We start from the raw sequence: 24,247 nt of genomic DNA, 5'->3' as shown, positions 1-24,247 counted from the left end.
CTGCCCACCCTCTGTTCTTTGGGATTTTGGGGTCACTGCTCTCACCCCAGCCTTGCTCTGCCCTGCTCTGCTCTCTCTGCAGGGGGAATTGGGGCCTCCTGGGATGGCTGGGCCCCGTGGCCCCAAGGTAGGGATCCCTGGGATGGGGTGTCCTGGGGTGGGGTGGGTGTCCCGGGGTGGGGCGTCCTGGTGTGGGGTGGGTGTCCTGCTATGGGGTGTCCCGGGGTAGGTGATTCCTGGGATGGGGTGTCCCAATATGGGGTGTCCTGGTGTGGGTGTCCCAGGATGGGATGGGGTGTCCCAGCATGGGTGTTCCAGGGTGGATGTCTTGGGATGAGGTGTCTCAGGAGGGGTGACCCTGGTGGGTGTCCCAGGATTGGATGGCGTGGGGTGTCCCAGGATTGGTCCCTGGGATGGGGTGTCCCAGGATGGGATGTCCTGGGATGTGGTGTCCTGGGATGGGGTGCCCCAGGGTGGGTGTCAAGGGGTTGGGTATCCCAGGGAGGGGGTGTCCCAGGATGGGATACCTTGGGATGGGTGTCCTGGGATGGGGTGTCCCTGGATGGGATGTCCCTGGATGGGATGTCCCTGGATGGGATGGGGTGGAGTGTCCCAGGATGGGGTGTCCCAGGGTTGGTCCCTGGGATGGGGTGTCCCAGGGTGGGTGTCCTGGGATGGGTGCCCTGGGAAGGGGGTGTCCCAGGATGGGAGGCTGTCCTGGACTCACCCAGCCTGGAGTGGGATGTGATCCCAAGCCACCACAAAAGGCTGGCTCAGGGGTGGGAATCCTTTCTGTAGCCCTTTGTGTGCCATAAGCTTGGAGCTTGGAGCTCCTCAGAGGCTGGGAATTCCCAGGAGAGGGTTTGATCCTAATGGCAGCTCCCTGTCCCCCCTCTGCAGGGACCCCAGGGCTTGCAGGGCCGGCGTGGCCCCCCCGGCCCCAGGGGCTCTCAGGTGAGTGGGGCTGTCCTGGGCTGGGTGCATCCCCCCAGGTCTCTTCCAGGAGCTGCTGGGGTTTGTCCCCCAGGTATTTGGGAAGTGGATGGGAAATCCTTGACCTTGGGGGTCCTTGTGGGTCCTTGTGGCCCCCAGGAGTGGGTGGGTGGGAAGGGCTGTGCCCCTGGGTGAGGACATTGTCCCTGAGGTGTGAGGCAGCTCCTGGGCAGGTTCGTGTGGGCTGGGGTCTCATCCACAGAGCAGGACAGAGAGCCACATCCCTCTTCTCCTGCCTTTGCTTTTCCCAGGGTCCAGCAGGGCTGGAGGGATCCTCTGGTCCCAAAGGAGACACAGTAAGAGCATTTTTTGGGACCTTGGTGGGGATGAAGCCCAGGTTGGAGGGATTTCCCCAGAAGGACCTGGCATGTGGGGTTGAGGGGGTCCATGTCTTTGTTTTTGGAGGGGAGAGGGGGCAGCACTTCCAGCTGACCTCCCAAATGCCATCTGGTCACCCTGGAGAGGGGACATGGAGAGGCTGGGTGCTCTGATGAGAGCTCTTCACTCTGGGACAGGGACAGGAGCCAGGGCACGGCTGGGGCTGGGCCAGGGCAGCTCAGGCTGGAGCTCAGGGCAAGGTTCTTCCCCCAGAGGGTGCTGGCACTGCCCAGGCTCCCCAGGGAATGGGCACGGCCCCGAGGCTGCCAGAGCTCCAGGAGCCTTTGGGCAGCACTGCCAGGGATGCCCAGGGTGGGGTTGGTGGGGTCTGGGCAGGGACAGGGGCTGGGCTGGGGGATCCTTTGGGTCCCTCCAGCTCAGGACAGTCTGTGATTCCAGGATTCCTCTTGCAGGGTACAGCTGGTGCCCCTGGGGTGAGGGGACAGCTGGGACAGCAGGGCCCTGGGGTAAGTGCATGGGAAGGGGGTGGCTGGATGTGGGGTGCTCTCAACTGTAGTAGAAACAGGTGATCCTCCAGCCAGGGAATAATGTGCTCTGACTCCACGATTCGCAAGGTTGAACGATTGCTTTATTCAACTATATTATATTACATTAATAGTATATTAAAACTATACTACAGACAACCTGTGACTGTCTGAGACAGCCAGGACACAGCTTTGAGTGGTTCAAAGCCAATCCCTCAAACCAACTTTCACCAGTGTCCAACTGACAAATCACTTTGGGTAAACAATCTCCATAACACATTCCACATGTGCAAAAACAGGAGCAGTGAATAGAGATAAGAATTGTTTTCTCTTCTTCTCTCTGTACTTCTCACTGCCTTCCCAGGAAAAATCCTTGGGAAGTTGTGCCTGCTGCTGTCTGGGAAGAGAGCTGTGGCCACACTCATCCTCCCCCTGACAGCCCCACAGAATCCTGCAGGGAATGCCCTGGTTCCCCAGCTTCCCACAGGGCTGCTGGAGATGCCAGCCACGTCCCTGTGGGCACTTTCCTCATTCCCAGGCCTCCTCTGCCCCTCCTGCTTTCAGGCACCTCCATTTTTATTCTTTCCCTGTGGATTTATCAGCAGAGATGGCCCAGCCCTGCTGATCCCTCCCCTGGGACACCCTTTTCCCAAGGGGTCTGGGTGCTCAGGTGCCTTTTTCAAAGCCTGACCTTCCTCCTGCCTGGCCCAGGTGTCCCTTTCTGTGTCCTGGGACCCCAACCCACAGAGCTGAGAACTGGGGCTGGAATGGGGTGAGGGGTGTGGGGTGGGATGTGGGGGTGCATTTGGAGTTGAACAAGGACCTCACCCTCATCTCAGGGGCAGCCTTGGGAGGGCGTGTGACTCTTCTGGTCCCTTTTTGGGGAACAAATCCCACTGGGGCATCTCAGGAGCATCCCTGCAGAGCCAAAGTGGTGCCCCCATTTCCCAGCCCATGCCATCCCTGTGCTGTGGGTGGGCTGTCACCTCCAGGAGCACATGCAATACTTCCCTTTGTGTTTTTATTTTTAAACTTACATTCTCTCTCTCTCTCTGAAGGGTTTTCTTGGCCTGCCAGGTGCAAAAGGCACCCAAGGAGAGCAGGTGAGTGATGGCATCCATGGGATCCTGCTTTGGAAGCAGGATCAGAGCAGCCCTAAGCTGTGGCTCTGTGTTCTTTATGTGTGCCTGGATTTGGTGTTTGAGTAGGTGCCAGCTGGAGCTGTTTGGGGAGGCAGAGCTGAGCCTGGGCTCCTTTTGCTGGAATTTTCAGGCTTGGGAGTGCCCTGAGGTGTCACCTGCCTTTGGGAGCTCAGGGAAGTGGGAATGCTTTGGCCTGAGTTAAGGGACACAGCAGTGAGGATAAGACACTTGGCATTGTTTTGGTGGTGCCAGAGGTGCCACCACCAGCTGGGAGCTGGCACTGGCATGGGCTGCTGGGCTTGGTGTGGTGGGGATTGAACCCAAGAGCCCTGGAGCCAGATCCAGCAGGTCCTGCTCCCAGGTCAGAGGGGCCCATCCAGAGGAAAGCCCTGACTGGAACAGGGCAAAATTCCCTTTATTTGGTGCCAGGATCAGATCCCAGCTTGCACCAGGGGTTTCTCTCTGTAACCTGCCCTGCTGCTGCTCCTGCAGGGCTGCCGAGGTCCCGGTGGAGCCAAGGGAGATTTGGGAGCCAAAGGAGGCAAGGTACTGATTCCTAAGGCTGTGGTGCCTCCAAATGCCACCTGGAGGTCCCTGGTCACCCTGGGGAGGGGACATGGAGAGGCTGGGGTGCCTCCAAATGCCACCTGGAGGTCCCTGGTCACCCTGGGGAGGGGACATGGAGAGGCTAGGTGTTGGAATGAGAGCCCTCTGCACTCTGGGACAGGGACAGGAGCCAGGGCACGGCTGGGGCTGGGCCAGGGCAGCTCAGGCTGGAGCTCAGGGCAAGGTTCTTCCCCCAGAGGGTGCTGGCACTGCCCAGGCTCCCCAGGGAATGGGCACAGCTCATGGAGCCGCTCCCTCTGTTGCCCAGATGTGCTTTACCCAGCTGTGGGTGGCTGTGGCTGCCCGAGGACCCTGGGCCCTGCTGGGTTTGGGGGTCTGTGACAGCCAGGCAGCTCATTCTGTGCTGATCCCACAACCTGATCTATCCTTCACAGCTCCATCTCACTTTGGCTGTTTCAACAATGAATTTCCCCATTCTGGTGGCCCAGGGATACTGGGGGAGGAGGTTTGGGGTGTTCCCCCATGCCAGTGATGGGTTCTCCAGGGGAATTCCTGCCCGTGGATCAGGGAATCGCTGTCCCTGCTTTGTGACATTCTGTGTTTTGTTCCTCCAAGGGCCCACGAGGAGCACAAGGAGCAAAAGGCCCTCCAGGAGCCCGGGGCCAGGGGGGCTTGCAGGGCTTCCCCGGCCCCCGAGGGGCTGCAGGGCCACGGGGACCAGACGTGAGTGCCACTGCTGGGCTGGAGTGTCACGGGGGGAGCACACGTGTGACCTGGTCACAGCATGGGGACAGCCCTGAGGGGGGCAAGCTGTGCTGATTTGTGGGAACTCTCCTAAGGGATCCCTTTAAGAGCACTGGGGAGCTTGACCCTGAGCCCCAGCCTTGGGGCTGCAGGTGCCCCCAGCACCCAGAGCGCGCTGTGCTCTGCCTGCTCCACACCTCTTCACCCCAAAATTCTCTGCTGGGTTCACTGATGCCAGAGCAGGCTCAGGCACAGGACTGCCAGTCCTCCCCAGCTGCCTCAGCCCAGCAGGATTCTGCTCTGGGTCAGCTCCTTTGCAGCTTTTGGGAGCAGAGGGTTCATGGATTGCTCATTTTGTGCCCCTCTCTGACTCCTGCCAGGCTCCTGGGGCCTGTGCTGCTAGCCTGAAGGGCTTTGGGAATGCTTCTTCCTGCAGTGTGTGCTCTGAGGGAGCTCTCTGGGAGACTGAAGCCACCTCCAGCCCCGTGTTTGAGGCTGGCTGCTGATCCCTAGTGATGCCCAGCTTCTCAGGAAAAGGAGAATTATTTTCCCACCCACCTCTCCAGTCTGCATGGGCTGCCCTCCCACCCCCAGGGTTTTTGGGATACTTTCCTGGGTCTGCTCTTTGGCTCTCCAGGATGAGTAACAGCTCCTCCCACCTCTCAGGAGCTGGGGATGCAGCAGGAATCCTCTCCTGCCTTGTCCCCCCTCCAGGCAGCGCTGCTGGCACAGGGGCTGGCATCCACAGCAGGCAGCAGCCTTGGCACAGCACTCCTTGGAATTGCCTTTAATTTGTCCACCAGGAAACAAAAATATCCAAATGTGTTGCTTTGGGCCATACCAAACTGCTGAGATTTTTATTTCTGCCTGGTTTTTTAGCCTTGGGGGGTGGGGGAAGTCCCCATTCCCACCAGAGCTCAGCTGGTGCCATTTATTAATGTCACCTCTGGTCACACTGGCAGTGTTTTTCCCTACTCCAGCAGCAGGCTGGTGACTCCCCCAGGATCTGGGGCTGTGTTTTCCCTGGATGATTCCTCCCCTCTCTCCTGGCAGGGGGAAGAAGGTCAGATTGGCCCTGCAGGGCTCAACAGCAGCGAGGGACCCAAGGTCAGTGCCAGAATTTGCTGCTTTCCCAGGGGCTGCCCACTGCCTTGCTTGGCCATCAGGGATGTGCCCACCCTGCCAGGCTCCCAGGGGCACCATCCTGGGCCAGGGGTCTCCAGCCTCTTGACCCCCTCCCTGTGCATGGCATGCCCCTGTAGATTTCCAATGGCTGTGTTTTCCTTTGTGTGGATTTTAGGGATGCCAAGGACCTGATGGCCCCAAGGGAAGCCCAGGACCTCGGGGAGCCCGGGTAACTAACAGGGTGCTGGAATTTGGATCTTGGAGCAGCTTTGGCTGTGGGGGATTGAAACAAGCCTGGACTGAAACATCCCTTGCTTGGTTGGGATGTGCTGGGGCAGAGCACATCCTTCAGGCACAAGATTTTCCTCCAAATGTGCAGCTTTGCTGCTGGCAGAGGGATGGTTTGGTGATTCCTGGTGTTTTGCAGGGCCGTGTGGGGCAGCGTGGGCTGGTTGGAGTGCCTGGACTGCCTGTAAGTAGAGGATATCCCACATCCCTGTGCTGCCATGGGGAGCTGCTGGCTCTGGGACATGGGAGCAGCATCCTGGGATGTGGCCAGACCAGAGGGCCAGGAATTTGAGCAGGAAAAGTTGGGGATGAGCAGCTCAGGCTGTGGCACGTTGCATTTTGACAAACCACCTGCTCAACACCACGACTTCCTCCGGAATGCTGAGCTCAGAAAATTCCAGGAAAGAACTTTGTAAGGAAGCTCTGTTATTCAGAGCTGAGGCTGGTGAAGGAGCCAGGAATAAATAGCTGGGGCAGGAGGAGGGAAAACCCAGCTGAGGTGTTCCTGGTGGGAACAGCTTCCCTCCCACATGGATGTTATTTCCCATCCCGAGGTGGGCTGGAGCAGGGAGGAGCTGCTGGAACTGTGTGGGACGAGCTGTGCACCGAGGAATCCACAGCTGCCACTGCTGATGTCCCCCACTGTCACCCTGAGGGGAGGCTCTGGGGCTGCAGGAGCCCTTGTGGGGCCACCCTGAGCCAAATCTCTCCTTGCAGGGCTCGCGGGGCGCGCCGGGAGCGGAGGGAGCAGAAGGAAAGCCTGGTACACAGGTTCCCATCCTACATCTGTACTTGCCTGGGGACAGGGTGCTGGCATGTGTGGACGGGGCAGCTGAGCCCACGGGGACACCCCCCAATCTCCCATCCCATGGCCATGTGGGACAAGACCTTGATTCCATCAGTGGGGTCACTTCCCAACCTCCCATCCCATGGCCATGTGGAACAAGACCTGATACCATCAATGGGGCCACTTCCCAACCTCCCATCCTTGTGGCCATGTGGGACAAGACCTGATACCATCAATGGGGCCACTTCCCAACCTTCCATCCCATGGCTGTGTGGGACAAGACCTGATACCATGGACTTTGCCATGATGGGGACTGGGAGATGCTGTTCTGCTTCCCCATCCTCATCCTCATCCTTCTCCTGCAGGGCCACCCAGGGATTGTGGGCAGCCCAGGCAGGAGGGGACCCCTGGTGAGTAGAGCTGATTTCTGGTTTTCCATCCCTCTGCTGAGCTTTATCCCTTTGGGAATGTGCCTCCAAAGCATGTCCATGGGCAGCTGGAGGGTGCTCCTCTGGGAATCTTGCAGAGGGGGGAAGGACTGGGAACAGGGCAGTGGGATTTCCCACCCCTGGCACGGCTAGCCTGAACAGATCCAGCAGCAAGACCAGGGCTCGCAGCAGGTTTTCCCTTTTGCAGGATTTCATATATTTGTCTTTGCTCTGAAATGGAAAAAATAATTAAGAAATAAAAATCTGGCACTTCCCTCAAAAAAGAGGATGAAAACTGGGTCAGAGACACACCTGAGTGCTGCCAGCACCATACAAAGTGTCTGGGGGCACGAGTGGGTGTTGTGTCTGTCCACACGCAGCCGTGGTGATTCCATGAGGAATCCAGGAGCTGGGTTTTAAGGAAAAGCCCCAGTGCTGCCTTGACCAGGCTGGGCCCTTCCCCTGTGCTTTGGGTGAGGCTCAAACCCGGGGCTGAGTCTCTCCATCCTCCTCCCCTGCCTTCCCTCCATGGCTCCTCTGCTGCCCTTCCCTCCAGGGATTTGCTGGTTTGCCAGGGAGCCGTGGGCATGCTGGAACTCCTGGATCCATAGTAAGGAAAAAAAAACCTGTTCCTCTGCATGAACTGTGTGTTTTTCTAGGTGGGATGTCAGTGGGGCTGGTGCTGCTGGTGGGGAATGTGGGACTTTCCTTGGGAATCAGGGCATCTCTAGGAGCTGATGTTAGCTGCTTGATAAAAGACATTAAAAAGCCTCAGTGGTGGAAATAACTGGGGCTAGGGAAGAGCAGCGTCATTCCCCCAAGGAATCAGCCTGCTCCAGGAACTGTGCAGCCTCCCTGAGCCTGGCAGGGTGTCCATGGGGAGGAGATCCCAGTGGCAGAGGGTGGCACGGGTTCAGGGGGAGGGTGCTGGCACTGCCCAGGCTCCCCAGGGAATGGGCACGGCCCCGAGGCTGCCAGAGCTCCAGGAGCCTTTGGCCAGCGCTGCCAGGGATGCCCAGGGTGGGGCTGGTGGGGGGCTGGGCAGGGCCAGGGGCTGGGCTGGGGGATCCTGGTGGGTCCTTCCCAGCTCAGTGACCTGGGATGGAGACCTGGAACAGCTCCTGCAGCTGGAGCAGCTCCTCCCTGAGAGCTTGCACTCAGCTGGGCTTGGTGGTGATGTTGAGAGCAAGGATTGTCACCTGCCCCAGTGACAGTCCTGCCAGCCATGGGGGCCAGCCTGCAGGAGCCACCAGGACCAGCCACAGTGGCCGAGTTTGCCCCCTGTGACCCTGTTTGCCCCAAGAGCTCAGGGGCAGCAGTGGGGGCTCATCTTCTCTCAGCCTTTGACTGACACCTCCTCCCCAAATAATCCCAAAGGGCTCTCCAGGAAAGCCTGGACCTGATGGAGACCCAGGTTGCTTGGGCCCAAAGGTGAGAACTGGGGTTTGGGGGGGCTGCTTGGGGCAGTGATGGTGCTGCACAGCCCCCAGAGGCTCTGAGCTGCCCTGGGGGGATCCCATGGACTCAGCCCAGGGGATCCTGTGGGATCACTGGGGACGGGAGGGGCCTGACTGCATGCCAGGAGGGGGGGGTTTGCTGATTCTCTTGTTTTGCCTGCCAGGGGCTGCCTGGGAAGCCTGGCTTGGAGGGGCCACAAGGACCTGTGGGCACCTATGTAAGTGATGGAGCAGCCACGGAGGGGACACGGCGGGGGCCGGACTGGGAGGAGGCTGCAGCATTCTCCAGCTGGGCACTCACCACGCTGCCAGGGCTCCTTCCTTTCCCTCAGCCACCTTCTCCCAAAAATACAGAGACACCAGGCAGCCCCAGCTGCCTCCTAACCCCGAGCTCTTCCCAGGGCTATCCAGGACCTGCTGGAGACCGCGGGAGGTTGGGACACAGGGGAGACAAGGTAGGGATGGGACACCCCCTCCAGCACTGAGAGCATTGGAAGCATTTTTGGGATGAGTTTTGAAGCCAGTGGATGGGTTTGGAGGTGTCCACAGTGTCCAGCAGCCATGGTGGGAGGAGAACAGCTGGATCTGCCTCCCACAGCAGGTGAACCATTGGCATTCCAGCACCTCCTCTGCCTGAACACCTCTGGATTGTTCTAAGAGCTGGTTTTCATTTGTTTTGTTGTGCTTTTTAAATAATTTTTTGCATTAAAACATACAGAGGAAAGGAAATATTTATTGCCCCCTAACAGGGAGAAAGGGGAGCTCAAGGTCCACCAGGATTTCCAGGAAAAGCTGGTGCAAAGGTAAGCACTGTTTGCTGCTCTTCTGGGCAGCTCCAGCCCCTGGAAAGCCCCAGGCAAGTTCTCTGTGCTGGGCTGGGAATGGGGAAAATAGGAAAGCTTTGCCATAAGGTATGGAGACCCTGAGAGGCATTCCCTGGGTTAGGGAGACACAAGAAGCTTCCCTCAAAAGCTGCTCAACCCCATTGGCCCCTTCCCCTTGTTCCCATGTCCCTCAGCCACTCGCTCCCTATTCCCCCACTGGCCCCCATCCTTGCACTGCCCCCATGCCACTGATCAGCCCCTGCCTCTGGGACACAAAGACCTGGGCTCCCCTCTGAGTGCTGGCTTTGGACCCTGACCATCTCACCATGCAGCTGGATTAAACATCTGGGGCTATTATGCAAAGGCCCTTTTTGCTTCCTTACCCTGGACTTTATCAGCAGCTACTTTGGCTGCTACAATAGGGAGCTTCTGCCAGTCTTGCAGTTAAGTTGGCAGGGGGCTCAGCTAAGGCTGTGTCACCCATGGTGCTCTTGTCCCCCAGGCCCTGCCAGGTCCTCCTGGTCCTCGTGGTGCTCCAGGCTCCCAGGTAGGGCTCTCCTTGCTCCCTGCATCCCTGGCTGCTCCAGTCCCTCTGCATGGGTGTGTGACCTGCAGCACGGATCCATCCCACAGCCCTTGCTGGGGGCAGGCAGGGCCCTGGTCCCACTCTCTGCTGGCTGGGCTCTGTCCTGATGCAGCACAGACACCACTCAGATGGTCCCATGTTGTATTTGCAGGGACCCAGTGGCAGGGAGGAACGATCCCATGTTCTCAGAAGGCTAATTTATTACTTTATAGTACTATATTGTCTTAAAGAATACTATACTAAACTATACTAAAGAATACAGAAAGGATACTGACAGAAGGCTAAAAAGATAATAATGAAAACTCCTGACTCTCTCCAGAGCCCTGACACAGCTTGGCCCTGATTGGCCAAAGAGTGAAAACAACTCCCAGCAGAATGCAATGGAACAATCACCTGTGGGTGAACAATCTCCAAATACATTCCACATGAGCACAGCACAGGAGAAGCAAATGAGATCAGAATTGTTTTCCTGTTCTCTGAGGCCTCTCAGCTTCCCAGGAGAAGAACCCTGGGTGAAGGGATTTTTCAGAGAATGGGAATGCCACAGTCCCAAGACAAGGGGATTTCTCTGAGCAAAGCCTCCCCCTGATCCCAGTTCCCTGGTCCCAGTTCCATGGACACACTGCTGAGCATCCTTCTTTCCCCAGGGCAGAACAGGTGACCCAGGTCCTCGAGGGCTCCCAGGGCTGCCTGTAAGTGCAGAGCTCACCTTGCTGGGCTGGGGGGATGTCCCACAGGGTGGGCAGCTGTTGGAACCCTGGTCACTGAGAATTTCAGATTTCTGTGCTGGCAGACACTGACCCCCAGGAGAACACTGCATTGACCTGAGGCCGTGGAGAAGCTTCCAAAATGGAATGACAGAACTGGGACTGTGGGTGTGGAGTTTGAACAGAAGTCTGTGATATCACAGGGTGAAAAACTTTAATATAGCAAGATGGAGGTTTTAGGGCAGAGGCTGGGCCTTCTTTTTCACCTTCTTCATAGGTTTAAGTAGTATTGTGTAATTAGATAAAAAAGTCCGCATTGCAGGCCACAGGTGGTTTGTTATTAGGTTAAAAGTAAAAATAATTTAGGTGTGATTTCTTAATTAGACAGTTTATCCTTAAAAAACCTCGTAGAAAGAGAAATACAATTCCATTTTTAATTTGTTAGAGTGAAGTACTATAGAACTCACAGCTTGTGAGACTATAATATAGATAAGAACCAATAAACATCTGAATCCAAACAGGAAATACTGTTTCACACATTTAACCCTGACCCTAGAGAAAAAAAAAAAAAATATATATATATATATAACTCAGCAGACATTGGTTCCCACTCCAGGGCATTTTCATTCCCGGGGTGGTTGTGGGGCAGGGAACACCCCAAATTCTGTGTGTGTGGGTGGTGACAAGTGGGGTGTGGGGCAGCAGTGTCCTACACCTGCAGGGATGGGGCAGGTGGCACCTTTGGACCCCGAGGTGACCCAACTGCATCAGCCACGGGGCTTTCCCTGGCTTAGCCCTCCCAGAGCTGTTCTGGGGGGCCTGAGGGGCTTTCTGGCCTTGCAGGGTGTTCCTGGCACAAGAGGGCTGGATGGCATGCCCGGGAAGCCTGGTGCAGGTGGAGAAAGGGGCGCTCCTGGAGCAGCTGGGGCTGCTGGCCTGCCTGGCTACCCGGTGAGTGCTGCTGGGAGCCCTGCTCTGAGCCTCTCAGGGGGACAGGGATTGGGGGTTTCCCTGCAGCTGCACCTTTGGGGAGCTCCCTGGAGCACCTGCAGGAAGGGAAGGAAAGGGGAAATGTTGCAGGGGGCTTGAGGAGCTGGAGCATGGATTCCCTTCCTGTGGTGTGTCAGAACATCCCAGCCCCACCTCGGGAGCTGCAGAGGCTCCTGAGCTCGGGCCAAGCCCCTCTGCTGATGTGGGGTGTTTGTTCTCAGGGCCAGGAAGGTCCAAATGGACGTGAAGGACCTGCAGGGATGAGAGGAGAGAAGGTGAGCACAAAGGAGAGGACTTGGTTTCCCTGGGAGCTGCCCAGAGCCTCAGGCTCGCCCCACTGACCTCCCTGGGCACTGCTCCCAGCTTGGCCCCATCACTGTGGGATGGGGATGTACATCTTGGGGAGAGACAGAGAAGCACCACGGCTGCCTGTCCTGCCTTTGTGTCCTCTGCAGGGTGAGGTGGGAGATCCCGGGGCAGCCGGAGTCCGCGGGCTGGATGGGGAGCAGGTACAGCAGCTGGCACCTGTGTCCCCACCCTGGTGGGGCTGCTCCAGCCTCCCCCTCCCCAGTTCCCTGCTCCGAGGATGGGAGCAGGCTGCTGATCCTCAAACAAGCCAGAAGGTTAAAGCTGTGAGCTGGGCTAGGGCTGGGCTTTTCTTTCCTCCACAGGGAGCACCAGGACCGGTGGGAGCAGAGGGTCAGCTGGGGCCCAAGGGCGAGCAGGTGGGTGCTGGGGGTGGTGCTGGGGGTGGTGCTGGGCTCAGCCCTCTCCTGCAGGGTCACACAGGCACCTGAATCCATGGCAGGTGTTTGAAACCCCTCCCCAGCATCCTCATGCCTGGGGATTGATGTTGCTGGGCATGGCAGGGTGGTCCTATAAGAAAACTGGGTTTTTCCCAATGGTGATGTTTGTGGGTCCCAGGATGAGGGAAGAGATGAAAATCTTGACTCTGTGTTTCAGAAGGCTGATTTATTATTTTATGATATATGTTATATTAAAAATGCTGTACTAAAACTATAGTAAAGAAAGAGAAAGAGACATCAGAAGGCTTGCAAGGAAGGGAATGGAATGATAATAAAATCTTGTGACTGCTCACAGCCTCGACACAGCTGGCTGTCATTGGTCATCAAGTGAAAACAATTTCACATGCTGGGTAAACAATTCTCCAAATCACATTCCAAAGCAGCAAAACATGGAGAAGCTGAAGCTTCCCACTTCTTCTCAGGAGAAAAGACCCTGGCAAAAGGATTTTTCAGAAAATATGTCTGTGACATTCCAGTATGGGAAATGATGGTGGGCAGAGCCAGGCTCAGCTGGAAAAGGCAGCCAGGAATCATCCTGGTCATCTTCATCCTGTCCAGGGAGAGGCAGGAACCCGTGGAGCTCCAGGCATCAGAGGGAGCCCTGGGGAGCCAGGGGACGAGGGGACAGAGGGGCCACCAGGACGGCCTGGGAAGCAAGGCAAGGAGGTACGTGTGGGATTGTCCCCACAGGGCATGGGAATGGGAAAGGTGCTGCCTCTGGACCCTGCCCATGCCATGGCTCTTCCCCACAGAGCCTGGGGGTTGATGTTTTGGGGTGCTGGGTAAGGTGTGCTCAGCATTTTGTCCCCCCTCACTTTTGGGGTAGTGGGGTCACAGCTGGGGTGATCTCCCGGCACAGGAGGTGAGGCTGTGCCTTACCCAGCATCAAAATCCCGGCCAGGGGAGGGTGGAAAAGCCCATGGAAATCAAACCCCAGCTTTTAACCTGCCCTGGGGTGGGGCTGGGGAGCAGCTGCTGTGTCTGATGTGGGCATTTCCCCCCGGGCAGGGTGACACTGGTGACACTGGGGAGCCGGGTGAGCCAGGACTGCGGGGACGGAAGGTGAGGGATGTCTCTAACCCTGTTCCTCTTTCCAGCACCTCAGGAACACCCCTGGCCTGCTCAACCTCTGCTGCTCCGTGGTGGGGACAGAGCAGGACAGGGGTGTCTTCATGGCTGAGGAGCAGCCCAGGGTGCCAGGCTCTCTGTGGCACCTGGCCCAAGGGTGACAGAGCTCACCTCCATGCAGAAGCTCATTTACTGCTGCTCCTTTTCCCTCTTTGGGTGACACTTGTCTCCATCCCTGAGCAGGGCAATGCTGGCCCCAGGGGCCCTCCTGGAATTCCGGGTCCAGGAGCTGCCACAGGTGAAACTGGAGGCAAAGGCCAGAAGGGAGAGAAGGGCCGAGAAGGTTTGCTGGCAAGTACAGCTGGGGCTGGGCTACCTCACCCTCCAGTGTCCCCAAAGGCTGGCTGAGGGCTGCCAAGGAGGGCACCCACCCCTGGTGGGAAACCTTGGGCTCTGGGAGCTGCAGAAAACCCTAGGAACTGTCAAATCTCCATAATTAGGGAGTTTCATGGCTCACAGGCATGACACCAAAATTGGGTGTTGCTGGCACAAAAGGATGGTTTGGGTTTGTGGGGCACTTGGGGCAATGCTGCCCCCAGGCACACTCCAGCCCTGCCAGGCTGGGAACAGTGTCCCTCTGTGTGCCAGGGCCAGGGCGGTGTCACCGGAGCTGCAGGACCTGCTGGAGCCAGAGGATGGTTTGTAAGTCAGATCATGTCCCCTGTCCCCTTCCAACCTGTGCCACACCTGGTGAGGGGACGTTTGTGTGACTGGGAGCACTGGCAGGGGACATGTGTGTGACTGGGAGCACTGGGAGGGCCCTGCCTCTGTCCCCGACCTGCCAGGGGACATTTGTGTGACTGGGAGGGGACATCTGTGTGACTGGGAGCACTGGCAGGGCTGGGTGACCCGGGCTCCTCTGCTTGTGCCCTGAACAGGGCGGGACAGGACTCCGAGGTCCTCCTGGGCTCGACGGTCCCGAGGGAGAGAAGGTACAGAGACATGATGGCTCCAACCCTTCATCTCTGGGTGAAACTCCCTTTTCTGGCCTCTTCCCAAGCTTTCCCGGTGGGAATGTGCTGGCACTGGCTGCATGGGTGTCCTGGGCAGGCTGGTGACAAGGGGACCTGCGATGGGACACCCCTGAGATCCAGAGCCAGCAAGGCAGGGAAGGGTTTTCCATGGACAGAGCTGTTTCCCCTCCTTTCCCAGGGAGATCCAGGGCCACGAGGTGTGGATGGACCTGCTGGGGCTGCAGGATTCGAGGTACTGATTCCTGGAATGTTGCAGAGCTGGGAATTGCCAAAGGCCCCCCCAGCTCTTCCCTATTTCCAGTACAACCCAAAGGATTTATTGCCCCTTCACTGGCCAGGTTGGGGGGCTCAGAAATGGGGAGGGGGTTTAACACCTCATACCTCAGCACTGACTCTCAAAACCCTAAAACCCCAAACCCCCAGTACCTAAACCCCCAAAATCAGACCCTTTCCAGCACCCAGTAGGGCCTCATGGAAAACAAGTTCCTGCTGCTGAATCCTGGTCACTCCCACGAGGCTCCCAGTGCTGTCTTGGCCAGCTGAGCATGGGATGTGGGACAGAATGCTCAAAGTCCCCTCAGAGGTGAAGGACACGGTGCTGAGGGGCTTTTTCTGAATGTCCATGTACCCCCAGGGACAGGCTGGAGATGATGGAGAGAAGGGAGATGGTGGCAAGCCCGGCCCAGTGGTGAGTACCAGTTCTCCTCCCAAAAATTCCCTTGGGAAAGAGGTTTGGTGGCATTTTGGGATGTGTCTCACCCTGGGGGTGGCTGCAAAGTGAGCTCTGCCAGCCTGGCCATGGCTCCCAGCTCTGGGACTGAGTCACTGCTTCCTTGGATTTCCCACAGCAAAAGCTCCCAGAAGGAATTTTAATAGAGCTGTTAAAAGCCGTGCCAAAGTGCCAGGGCTGTTACACCTGGGCAACAGCCTGGGTAACCCTGGGCTGCTGCAATCTGCCTCAGGCAACTCCAGGGCTCTGGATTTCCCCTCCTTGGAGCAGATCCATAGGTGTCCCTGTGGCTCTGGGAGCTGCCCAGTGCCTGGAACACATGAGGTGCCCCAGGATGGGCATTCTGGGCACGGCAGAGAGCCCCAGATGTGTTATGGATGCCCCAAGCTCAGCTGCAGGATCAATCCCACCTGCATCCCAGTTTTCCCACCTTGCAGTGCCACTCTGCCCAGGCAAGACATGCCCTTATGGAATCCCAGAATCCCAGAATTGGGTTGGAAGGGACCTCAAAGCTCTTTGGATTCCGTCCCCTGCCATGGGCAGGGACACCTTCCACAGGTTGCTCCAAGCCTTTAGCTTGGGTGGTTTGCAGGGAGAGGTCAGGCTCTGGAATAAACCCCGGGTGGGTTTGCTGTGGAATAAACTCTAGGGGGATTTGATGTGGAATAAACTCCAGGGAGATGTGCTGTGGAATAAACTGCAGGGGGATGTGCTGTGGAATAAACTCCAGGGGGGTTTGCTGTGGAATAAACTGCAGGGGGATGTGCTGTGGGATAAACTCCAGGGGGGTTTGCTGTGGAATAAACTCCAGGGGGGTTTGCTGTGGAATAAACTGCAGGGGGATTTGCTGTGGAATAAACTCCAGGTGGATTTGCAAAGCTCAGTGCACCTGAAGTCCCTCAAGGGGTGGCTGCTCAGGCCCTGCTGAGGACAGGGGTGAGCAGTGTCCCCCTCTCTGTGCCCTGCAGGGCTCGCAGGGGGCTCGGGGCCTGGCAGGTGCCCCTGGGCTCCGGGGCTACACCGGGCACGAGGGAGCCAGAGGAGTGGTGGGCACCAAGGGACAGCCAGGCCGGCAGGTAACGCCTCTGCTCCATGGGGGACATCCCTGGCACAGCTCTCCCTGGGGACAACAGCCCCAGCTGTGCCCTCCTGCCTTCCCCTGGTGCCAGCCTCATGTTTTGTCCCCAAATGAACTCAGGGGACTCTCGGGCCACCGGGTGAAGCTGGAGCCACCGGGCTGAGTGGCACTGAGGTGAGCGAGCTCCTCTCTGCCCCATTCCCTGCCCCAGCTTTTCCAGCCTCCCAGAGCTGTGTCCCTCACAGAATAACCCAAATATCTGAATAACCCAAAGCTTTGGACTTGCCTTGAATTCTGTTTTCTTTCTTAGGGCCTGGTGGGTGCAAAAGGGGAGCCAGGAGAGCCAGGAAAACCGGGACAAATGGTGAGGAGTGGGATGGAGCTGTGGTGGTCCTCCCTGAAAGGGGCTGGGGGATGCTGGCATCTCCTGGAGGTGTGAAAGTCCAATGCAGGCACCATCTCCTGCTCCTGCTGAACCCTCCCACAGCCCCCTTCAGCCCAGCCTGCTCCAGAGAGAGGGAAAATCCCAAAGGGAAGATTCCAGCTTAGAGCATCCTCCTGAGCACACTGGGGCAAGGCAGGGAGGGAAGCCAGGAGGGGCATCCCTGGCACAGCATCCTCACAGAGGGCTTTCCTTCTCCTTTGGGATTTTAGGGGTCTCCTGGACAAGCTGGTCCTAAAGGACGGAAGGGCCGCAAAGGAGAAAAGGTACCTCCAAATTCCTCCCCTGGGGATGGCACCTGAGGGGCACTGCCCAGTGGGCATGGGGTGGGCAAGCCTGAGCTGGTCAGTCCATTGGGGACCATGGAGAGCAAACTGGGAATTGCCCAGGAGGATCTGTTTTTCCCCCCTGGCAAACACAGGATGCTCTTGGGCTGGTTCTGGGGTGAGGGGCTGGCAGATCCTGCCTCCAGCCTGGATCAGGTGGCCCTGGGGGGCACAGGGGCCTCCCCAGCTCTTGGTGCCCATCTCCAGAATCCCCCAGTGCCTGCTGGGCTCTGTCCCCATCCTCTTGCCCTCTCCTGGGATGTGGCTGAGCTGTTGGAGACCCAAAACCCCCCTCTCCTCTTCCCCCAGGGCGATGCAGGGCAGGAAGGGGACAAAGGGGTCCCAGGAGAAGCTGGCAGACGGGTAAATGGCACTGCTGTCCCCACGAGGGTGGCAGGGAGCTGCTCCTTGGAGCCCATGCAGGCTCTGCAGCGTGGTTCCAGTTTTCTGGGGGCTCAGAATCCCTGGAGAGGGGATCCTGGAGGGACGAGGGGTGGCTGGATCAGTTTGGAACTACCTGTGAGTCTTTCACCTGTGGTCCCCAGGGCAAGCGAGGCAAGATGGGCCAGCAGCCCCCACGGGGTCCCTGGGGACACAAGGTAGGTGGCTTTGTCAGGCTGTCTTGCCCCCCTGGAAGTTTGGGGGTGCTCCCACCTGCCTGAGCCCCGGCTTAGAAAAGAATAAACCATCAAAACTGAGGGCTCTGCCCCCCAGAGCCTCCCAGCCCAACACCCACACCCACAGCCCCCATGGGCTGCTCTCCCTGCCCTGGAGCATCACCCTGGGCACAGCCAGGGCTTCTCTCTTTGCATTTCAGGGCTACCCAGGTGACAAAGGACTTCCAGGACCCCAGGGCCCCCAGGGACCCTACGTGAGTACCAGTGTGGGGGTTTGGGGTGCTGGCTGCTCCCTGTTTGACCCCACTGTGTGACCTGTTTAAAATGAGGGAAGTTTTTAAATGGTTCATCCATCTCCTCCTGTCTTCTCCTCCCAAATTAACATCCCAGGAGGATGTGTGCAGTCAGACAAATCACATCATTCCCAAAATGTGGCTCTAGAAGCCAAATCCTTCTTTTAGGTATGTGTCTGATGCCAGGCAGTGCTGAGCACTGGTGGGACTGTGCCCCCTTCCAGAGAGCTGTCCTGGAGGGACAAACTGCAGCCAGCAAAAAGGACTCAAATATTTATTTTAATTACTAGAAATTGCTTTTCCTCTGCTTAAAAAAAAAAAAAAAAAAAAAAAAAAAAAAAAAGAAAAAAGCCCAACTTTGGCAACTTCACCAAAAACAAAAAGTTGGATCTTCTCAGCCAGCCAAGGCACCTCCAGTGCATTTTCAATGGGCTTTGCTGAGGGGTCCTCCTGAAGGCAAAAATCAAAGAAACAATGAGGAAATGTCTCAAAGCTTCTAAAACTGCCTGAAATCCTCCAGATCCTCAGGTGTGGGGAGGGCCCTCCTTGCCAGGGGCTGACAGGAGCAGCTCAGCCCAGGGTGAGGCAGTTCCCTGTTTCTCTCTTAGGGCATCCCGGGGCTGAAGGGCATCAAAGGAGACCCTGGACCAAAAGGACACAAGGTAGGGGACACGTGCCAGGCACAGCAGGGATGCTGGGCACAGGGTGGCATTTAGTTTGCTGAATGCCATCCCTTATTGCCCTCTTTTGGAGCCCTGATGGCTGCACCATCTTTCTCTGGGGTTGGCCACCACGTCCCTGGGTGCTGGGAGATGGAACCTTTAGATTTTCTCCCAAATCCAGGCCTTTTGCAGCTTTTCCATCCTCCTGGAATTGCAAGCAGCAGTGTGAAGCCTTTTAATCCCTGCTCTCAGCATTGATGCTGATGTACCATGAGCTGAACCTCCCTTGTGCCATTCCTGATGGATTCTTGGCTGGGGAAACCGAGCACATTCCACCCCATAGATCCCATCCCATTGATCCCATCCAGTCCTATCTCATCCCATCCCACTGATCCCATCCCATCCTATTGCATCCCATTGATCCCATCCCATCCCATCAATCCCATCCCATCCCACCCCATGGATCCCACCCCATCCCATCCCATGGATCCGATCCCATCCCAGTCCCTGGCAATGGGAAGCTGCTCAGAGCCTTCAGGAAAATGAAACTTCAGGAATCAATAAAACTTTAAATTCATTGTCAGCTCAGTGAGCAGCTCCTGGGAGAGCAGGCAGGGAGGCTGTGCTGGGATTTTTCCTCTGTTCTGGTTTCAGCACACCAAGAATCTTCTTTATTCTCTCCAAGTGCTTCCTGGCAACTTCCAGGGTTTTCCTGAGAGATGTTTTAGTCTGGGATGATCCTGTCATCCCTGCTGCTGCCTCTGTCCCCAGCAATGTGGGTGCAGTGAATTCTCTGGAACAATTCTCTGGTGTTTGGGGGTTTTTGCTCCAGAAGTTTTGCAGCCAGCCATAACTGGGAATTTCCCCACCCACACTGGTGTCCTGGGGGTTCTGTCCTTCCCTTTGCCACCACAGCTCTCCCTGACTCTTTCCTAGGGCGAGAAGGGCAGCAAGGGTGACCTGGGCCAGCAAGGGGACGATGGCTTCAAGGTGTGTGACAGGGTTTGCTCTTTTCCTTCCCCCTGGTCCATTGTCACCCTGTGTGACATCCTGCCATGTTTCCAGGGAAAGCCAGGACCCCATGGTGTCCCTGGGAGGCCAGGACCCAAGGGAAGGCAGGTAAGGGCAGGGTGGAGAGGGATGTCAGGGACTGAAATGAGTATTTGGGGTGAATTTCTTATTTTTCCATATAAAATCCAGCTGGGGACGGGGCTGGGTTGTAGAAGGATGCAGGGCTGGGGGATGTCCTGTGCAGTGCCCTGAGCTCTCTGCTGTCCTTGCAGGGTGACACTGGCCCCCCTGGCCCACAGGGACACCCTGGAATTCCCGGGACACCGGTGAGTCCTTCCCCCTCCCACAGGTTTGGGGTTCACTCCTCACTCCCCAGGGATGCAGCTTTGATCCCCCCTGCCTCCCTCTCATCCTGGTCCTGTCCTTTCCTTCCAGGGCTTGTCTGGACCCAAAGTAAGTCGTGGGGAGCAGCTGGAGGGGGATCAGTGGGATCCCTCCCCTCCTTCCCACCCAGGGGTGCAGGGGCCCTGGGGGTGCAGCTCAGCACAGCAGCATCTCCCCCCTTGCTCTCCTTCCCTTCTGCACCTCCTCCTTTGGCAGGGGCTGAGAGGCTTCCCGGGCCTGCCAGGCCCCAGGGGCACGCCAGGAATGCCGGTGAGCAGAGCCACAAACGCCCCTCAGCCCAAAATCTGGGTCACTCACTCCCTAAAGGTGGCACTGAGGCCCTACCATGCCATGCTGCCGTTCCATGGGGATGTCCAGCTGCTGGCACTGGTGGAGGAGCTGCTGAGCCCAGTGCCAGCAGCATTGTCATTGTCCCCCAGGGTCTGGCTGGCCCCCCTGGTCCCAGCGGGCCTGCAGTGATGCTGTCCCAGGAGGAGCTGCAGGTGAGTGACCCTTGCCCAGGAGGGAAGGTGTGGTGGTGTTTGCTGGGGTCTTAGCACGAGGGAAGAGATGAGAATCTTGGCTTTATGTTTTAAAAGGATGATTTATTATTTTATGATATATATTATATTAAAAGAAAATGCTATATTAAAACTACACCAAAAAAATAGAAAAAAGATTTAATCAGAAAGCTAGCAAAGGAAAAGAATAAAATAATAATAAAATCTTGTGGCTGATCAGAGAGTCTGAGACAGCTAGACTGTAAGTAGTTATTAATTAAAAACAACCACATAAAACCAAGCAAAGATGCACCTGTTGCATTCCAAAGCAACAGATAATTATTGTTGTTTTTTCCCTCTGAGGCTTCTCAGCTTCTCAGGAGAAAAGATCTTAATGAAAAGATTTTTCAGGAAATATGTCTGTGACAGGAAGGGGCTGCCAGGTCCCCATGTCCTGCTCCTTCCGAGGTCCCCTGTGCACCAGGACCAAGAAGATCCAGCTACTCCCTCTCCCCCCATGCTTGTCCTTGTCCCCTGCACGTGCCATCCCCCTCCTCAACATCTGATGATGCTCCTGGTGGGGGGATCTGTGGTCAGCTTGGTGATATCCCCTCCTTTTTCTTCCAGCACCTCATTTATTCCTCCAACCACCTGAACTACAGCCTGGTGTGGGCTCTGCTGGACACCCTGAGCCGGGAGCTCCAAGCCCTCGTGGAGCATCCCGACGGCACCAAAACCAACCCGGCCACCACCTGCAAGGAGCTGCTGCTGGCTCACCCCGGCCTGCCCGACGGTACCAGGGGCATGGGGGGCCCCCTGGGCCTGGCCTGGTCTCCAGAGCCTGGGAAGGGACAGGCAGCTCTTTCAAATAAAGAAATTTTGGGGAACGAGGTCAGATGGGCTTTGTGGGCATCCCTGGAGAAACAGGCTGGCAGCCAGGCCACCAGCTGGGGTGGGATGGCACTGTGTGGCACCCTCCCTGTGCCAAACCCGGGTGCCAGGGCTGTCCTCTCCTCCCTCCAGGGCAATACTACATCGACCCCAACCAGGGCAGCCCCCAGGATGCGCTGAGGGCCTTCTGCAACTTCACAGCTGGGGGGGAGACCTGCATCGCCCCTGTGCACAACCAGGTACGGGGTGGCTTTTATGGGGCAGCTTCAGCCCCGAGGGACCCCTCAGCGTGGGTGGGGACAAGGGCTGGTGGGGCAGGAAAGGGTCAGGGTGACCAATCCCTTGCTGTGGTGACAGCTGTGGTGACCGTCCCTTGCTGTGGTGACCGTCCCTTGCTGTGGTGACAGTCCCTTGCTGTGGTGTCCAATCCCACACTGTGGTGACAGTCCCTCGCTGTGGTGACCAGTCCCTCACTGTGGTGACCATCCCTCGCTGTAGTGACCAGTCCCTTACTGTGGTGACAGTCCCTCACTGTAGTGACCAATCCCTTACTGTGGTGACAGTCCCTCACTGTAGTGACCAATCCCTCGCTGGGGTGACAGTCCCTCGCTGGGGTGACAGTCCCTCGCTGGGGTGACAGTCCCTCACTGTGGTGACCAATCCCTCGCTGTGGTGACCGTCCCTCGCTGTGGTGACAGTCCCTCGCTGTAGTGACCAGTCCCTCGCTGTGGTGACCAATCCCTCGCTGTGGTGACAGTCCCTCGCTGTGGTGACAGTCCCTCACTGTAGTGACCAATCCCTCGCTGTGGTGACCGTCCCTCGCTGTGGTGACAGTCCCTCGCTGTGGTGACAGTCCCTCGCTGTGGTGACCAATCCCTCGCTGTGGTGACCAGTCCCTCACTGTGGTGACCAATCCCTTGCTGTGGTGACCGTCCCTCGCTGTGGTGACCAATCCCTCGCTGTGGTGACAGTCCCTCACTGTGGTGACCAATCCCTTGCTCTGGTGACAGTCCCTCGCTGTGGTGACCGTCCCTCGCTGTGGTGACCGTCCCTCGCTGTGGTGACAGTCCCTCGCTGTGGTGACCAATCCCTCGCTGTGGTGACAGTCCCTCGCTGTGGTGACCAGTCCCTCGCTGTGGTGACCAATCCCTCGCTGTGGTGACCAATCCCTCGCTGTGGTGACAGTCCCTCACTGTGGTGACCAGTCCCTCACTGTGGTGACCATCCCTCGCTGTGGTGACAGTCCCTCGCTGTCGTGACCAATCCCTCGCTGTGGTGACAGTCCCTCGCTGTGGTGACAGTCCCTCGCTGTGGTGACCAATCCCTCGCTGTGGTGACCAATCCCTCGCTGGGGTGACAGTCCCTCGCTGTGGTGACCATCCCTCGCTGTGGTGACAGTCCCTCGCTGTGGTGACAGTCCCTCACTGTGGTGACCAATCCCTCGCTGTGGTGACAGTCCCTCGCTGTGGTGACAGTCCCTCACTGTGGTGACCAATCCCTCGCTGTGGTGACCAGTCCCTCGCTGTGGTGACCATCCCTCGCTGTGGTGACCAATCCCTCGCTGTGGTGACAGTCCCTCGCTGTAGTGACCAATCCCTCGCTGTGGTGACCAATCCCTCGCTGTGGTGACAGTCCCTCGCTGTGGTGACCAATCCCTCGCTGTGGTGACAGTCCCTCGCTGTGGTGACAGTCCCTCGCTGTGGTGACAGTCCCTCGCTGTGGTGACCAATCCCTCGCTGTGGTGACAGTCCCTCGCTGTGGTGACAGTCCCTCGCTGTGGTGACAGTCCCTCGCTGTGGTGACCAATCCCTCGCTGTGGTGACCATCCCTCGCTGGGGTGACAGTCCCTCGCTGGGGTGACAGTCCCTTGCTGTGGTGACCGTCCCTCGCTGTGGTGACAGTCCCTCGCTGTGGTGACAGTCCCTCACTGTGGTGACCATCCCTTGCTGTGGTGCCCTCTGCCCTGGCAGGGAGTGAGGATCCTGGCCATGGTGTGTGCCAGGCTGCACGGACGCACAGGAGCTCTGTGCTGGCTCCTTGTCCTGTCAGTGCCACTATCCTCTGCTGGGACAGCGTGACAATTGTCCCCATTCCCCTCAGGTCCCCATCAAGGCTTGGCTGAGCACCTACAGCTCTGAGAACACCTTTCAGTGGTTCAGCACCCTGCCCGGGGGCTTCCTGGTGAGTGCCCGGCTGGAACAGCCAAGGGGACACAGAGCTGGGTCGGGGGTCTCCAAGTGCCACCCTGCAGTGCTGGGACAGCACCCACGTCCCCTGGCTGTGCACAGAGGGATGTGACACTCCTTCTGTGAGGAGCTCCAGTGCTGGACAGGCAGCTGGACCCTGCCAGGGTTTAGCCTGGGGGGAGCACAGCCCCCCCCGAAGCAGCCCCCACATGCTGGATGTGAAAAATGCCAGACACTTGTTTTTAAAATTTTAAAAGTTTAACAGTAATGAAATGGTTATTAAAATAGTAATATAATTAGAGTAATAAGAATTTGGACAATTTGGATTAGGACAATATGAGACAATTAAAAAAAAAGAGTTACTGACATCTGGGTACCTTTTCTGGGCGACATAAGCCCGAAAAAGGACCCACTTTAACAGAGGATTAACCCTTAAAAGCAACAGCCTGTTGCATATTCATACACCTCATACATGATGCATAAATTCCATTCCAACGCAGGATTCTGTCTGCCCAGTGTCAGCTTCATCCTCTGAATCCTAACGGTGTTTTCAGGGATGAGTGAGGCAGGAAGAAGTTCATTTCTTCTGATAAGAGAGTAATAAATTCTCTTTCTCTGAAAGACTGAGGTGTGCTGTGGCTGCTATCTCAGTGCAAGTCCTTTCTTTAAAGCAAGTATCTTACATAGCACAGTTTCTATTTTAACCTTTTGCCATAAC

At 57.2% G+C, this 24,247-nt stretch overlaps 1 protein-coding gene across 1 annotated transcript in view; it reads left to right on the top strand.

Annotated features, from left to right (window-relative positions):
* LOC132337080 (collagen alpha-1(I) chain-like) overlaps positions 1 to 24,247 on the top strand; it is an 87,499-nt gene that overhangs the window by 61,432 nt on the left and 1,820 nt on the right. Inside the window, exons 21-67 of the mRNA XM_059865219.1 lie at positions 83 to 127; positions 901 to 954; positions 1,245 to 1,289; positions 1,785 to 1,838; positions 2,915 to 2,959; positions 3,491 to 3,544; positions 4,181 to 4,288; positions 5,363 to 5,416; positions 5,610 to 5,663; positions 5,862 to 5,906; positions 6,440 to 6,493; positions 6,875 to 6,919; positions 7,494 to 7,547; positions 8,315 to 8,368; positions 8,559 to 8,612; positions 8,796 to 8,849; positions 9,144 to 9,197; positions 9,721 to 9,765; positions 10,452 to 10,496; positions 11,355 to 11,462; positions 11,723 to 11,776; positions 11,957 to 12,010; positions 12,173 to 12,226; positions 12,866 to 12,973; positions 13,316 to 13,369; positions 13,619 to 13,726; positions 14,024 to 14,077; positions 14,314 to 14,367; positions 14,588 to 14,641; positions 15,044 to 15,097; positions 16,108 to 16,215; positions 16,338 to 16,391; positions 16,528 to 16,581; positions 16,872 to 16,925; positions 17,295 to 17,348; positions 17,531 to 17,584; positions 17,803 to 17,856; positions 18,504 to 18,557; positions 19,494 to 19,547; positions 19,623 to 19,676; positions 19,841 to 19,894; positions 20,004 to 20,021; positions 20,169 to 20,222; positions 20,393 to 20,455; positions 21,080 to 21,245; positions 21,476 to 21,582; positions 23,444 to 23,524. Of these exons, the coding sequence (XP_059721202.1) occupies positions 83 to 127; positions 901 to 954; positions 1,245 to 1,289; positions 1,785 to 1,838; positions 2,915 to 2,959; positions 3,491 to 3,544; positions 4,181 to 4,288; positions 5,363 to 5,416; positions 5,610 to 5,663; positions 5,862 to 5,906; positions 6,440 to 6,493; positions 6,875 to 6,919; positions 7,494 to 7,547; positions 8,315 to 8,368; positions 8,559 to 8,612; positions 8,796 to 8,849; positions 9,144 to 9,197; positions 9,721 to 9,765; positions 10,452 to 10,496; positions 11,355 to 11,462; positions 11,723 to 11,776; positions 11,957 to 12,010; positions 12,173 to 12,226; positions 12,866 to 12,973; positions 13,316 to 13,369; positions 13,619 to 13,726; positions 14,024 to 14,077; positions 14,314 to 14,367; positions 14,588 to 14,641; positions 15,044 to 15,097; positions 16,108 to 16,215; positions 16,338 to 16,391; positions 16,528 to 16,581; positions 16,872 to 16,925; positions 17,295 to 17,348; positions 17,531 to 17,584; positions 17,803 to 17,856; positions 18,504 to 18,557; positions 19,494 to 19,547; positions 19,623 to 19,676; positions 19,841 to 19,894; positions 20,004 to 20,021; positions 20,169 to 20,222; positions 20,393 to 20,455; positions 21,080 to 21,245; positions 21,476 to 21,582; positions 23,444 to 23,524 (2,910 nt within the window). The remainder of the gene's footprint in view (positions 1 to 82; positions 128 to 900; positions 955 to 1,244; positions 1,290 to 1,784; positions 1,839 to 2,914; positions 2,960 to 3,490; positions 3,545 to 4,180; positions 4,289 to 5,362; positions 5,417 to 5,609; positions 5,664 to 5,861; positions 5,907 to 6,439; positions 6,494 to 6,874; positions 6,920 to 7,493; positions 7,548 to 8,314; positions 8,369 to 8,558; positions 8,613 to 8,795; positions 8,850 to 9,143; positions 9,198 to 9,720; positions 9,766 to 10,451; positions 10,497 to 11,354; positions 11,463 to 11,722; positions 11,777 to 11,956; positions 12,011 to 12,172; positions 12,227 to 12,865; positions 12,974 to 13,315; positions 13,370 to 13,618; positions 13,727 to 14,023; positions 14,078 to 14,313; positions 14,368 to 14,587; positions 14,642 to 15,043; positions 15,098 to 16,107; positions 16,216 to 16,337; positions 16,392 to 16,527; positions 16,582 to 16,871; positions 16,926 to 17,294; positions 17,349 to 17,530; positions 17,585 to 17,802; positions 17,857 to 18,503; positions 18,558 to 19,493; positions 19,548 to 19,622; positions 19,677 to 19,840; positions 19,895 to 20,003; positions 20,022 to 20,168; positions 20,223 to 20,392; positions 20,456 to 21,079; positions 21,246 to 21,475; positions 21,583 to 23,443; positions 23,525 to 24,247) is intronic.

The sequence above is a fragment of the Haemorhous mexicanus genome, chromosome 21, assembly GCF_027477595.1.
Source record: "Haemorhous mexicanus isolate bHaeMex1 chromosome 21, bHaeMex1.pri, whole genome shotgun sequence".
NCBI lineage: Eukaryota > Metazoa > Chordata > Aves > Passeriformes > Fringillidae > Haemorhous > Haemorhous mexicanus.
This window is presented reverse-complemented; position numbering and strand designations above follow the sequence as displayed.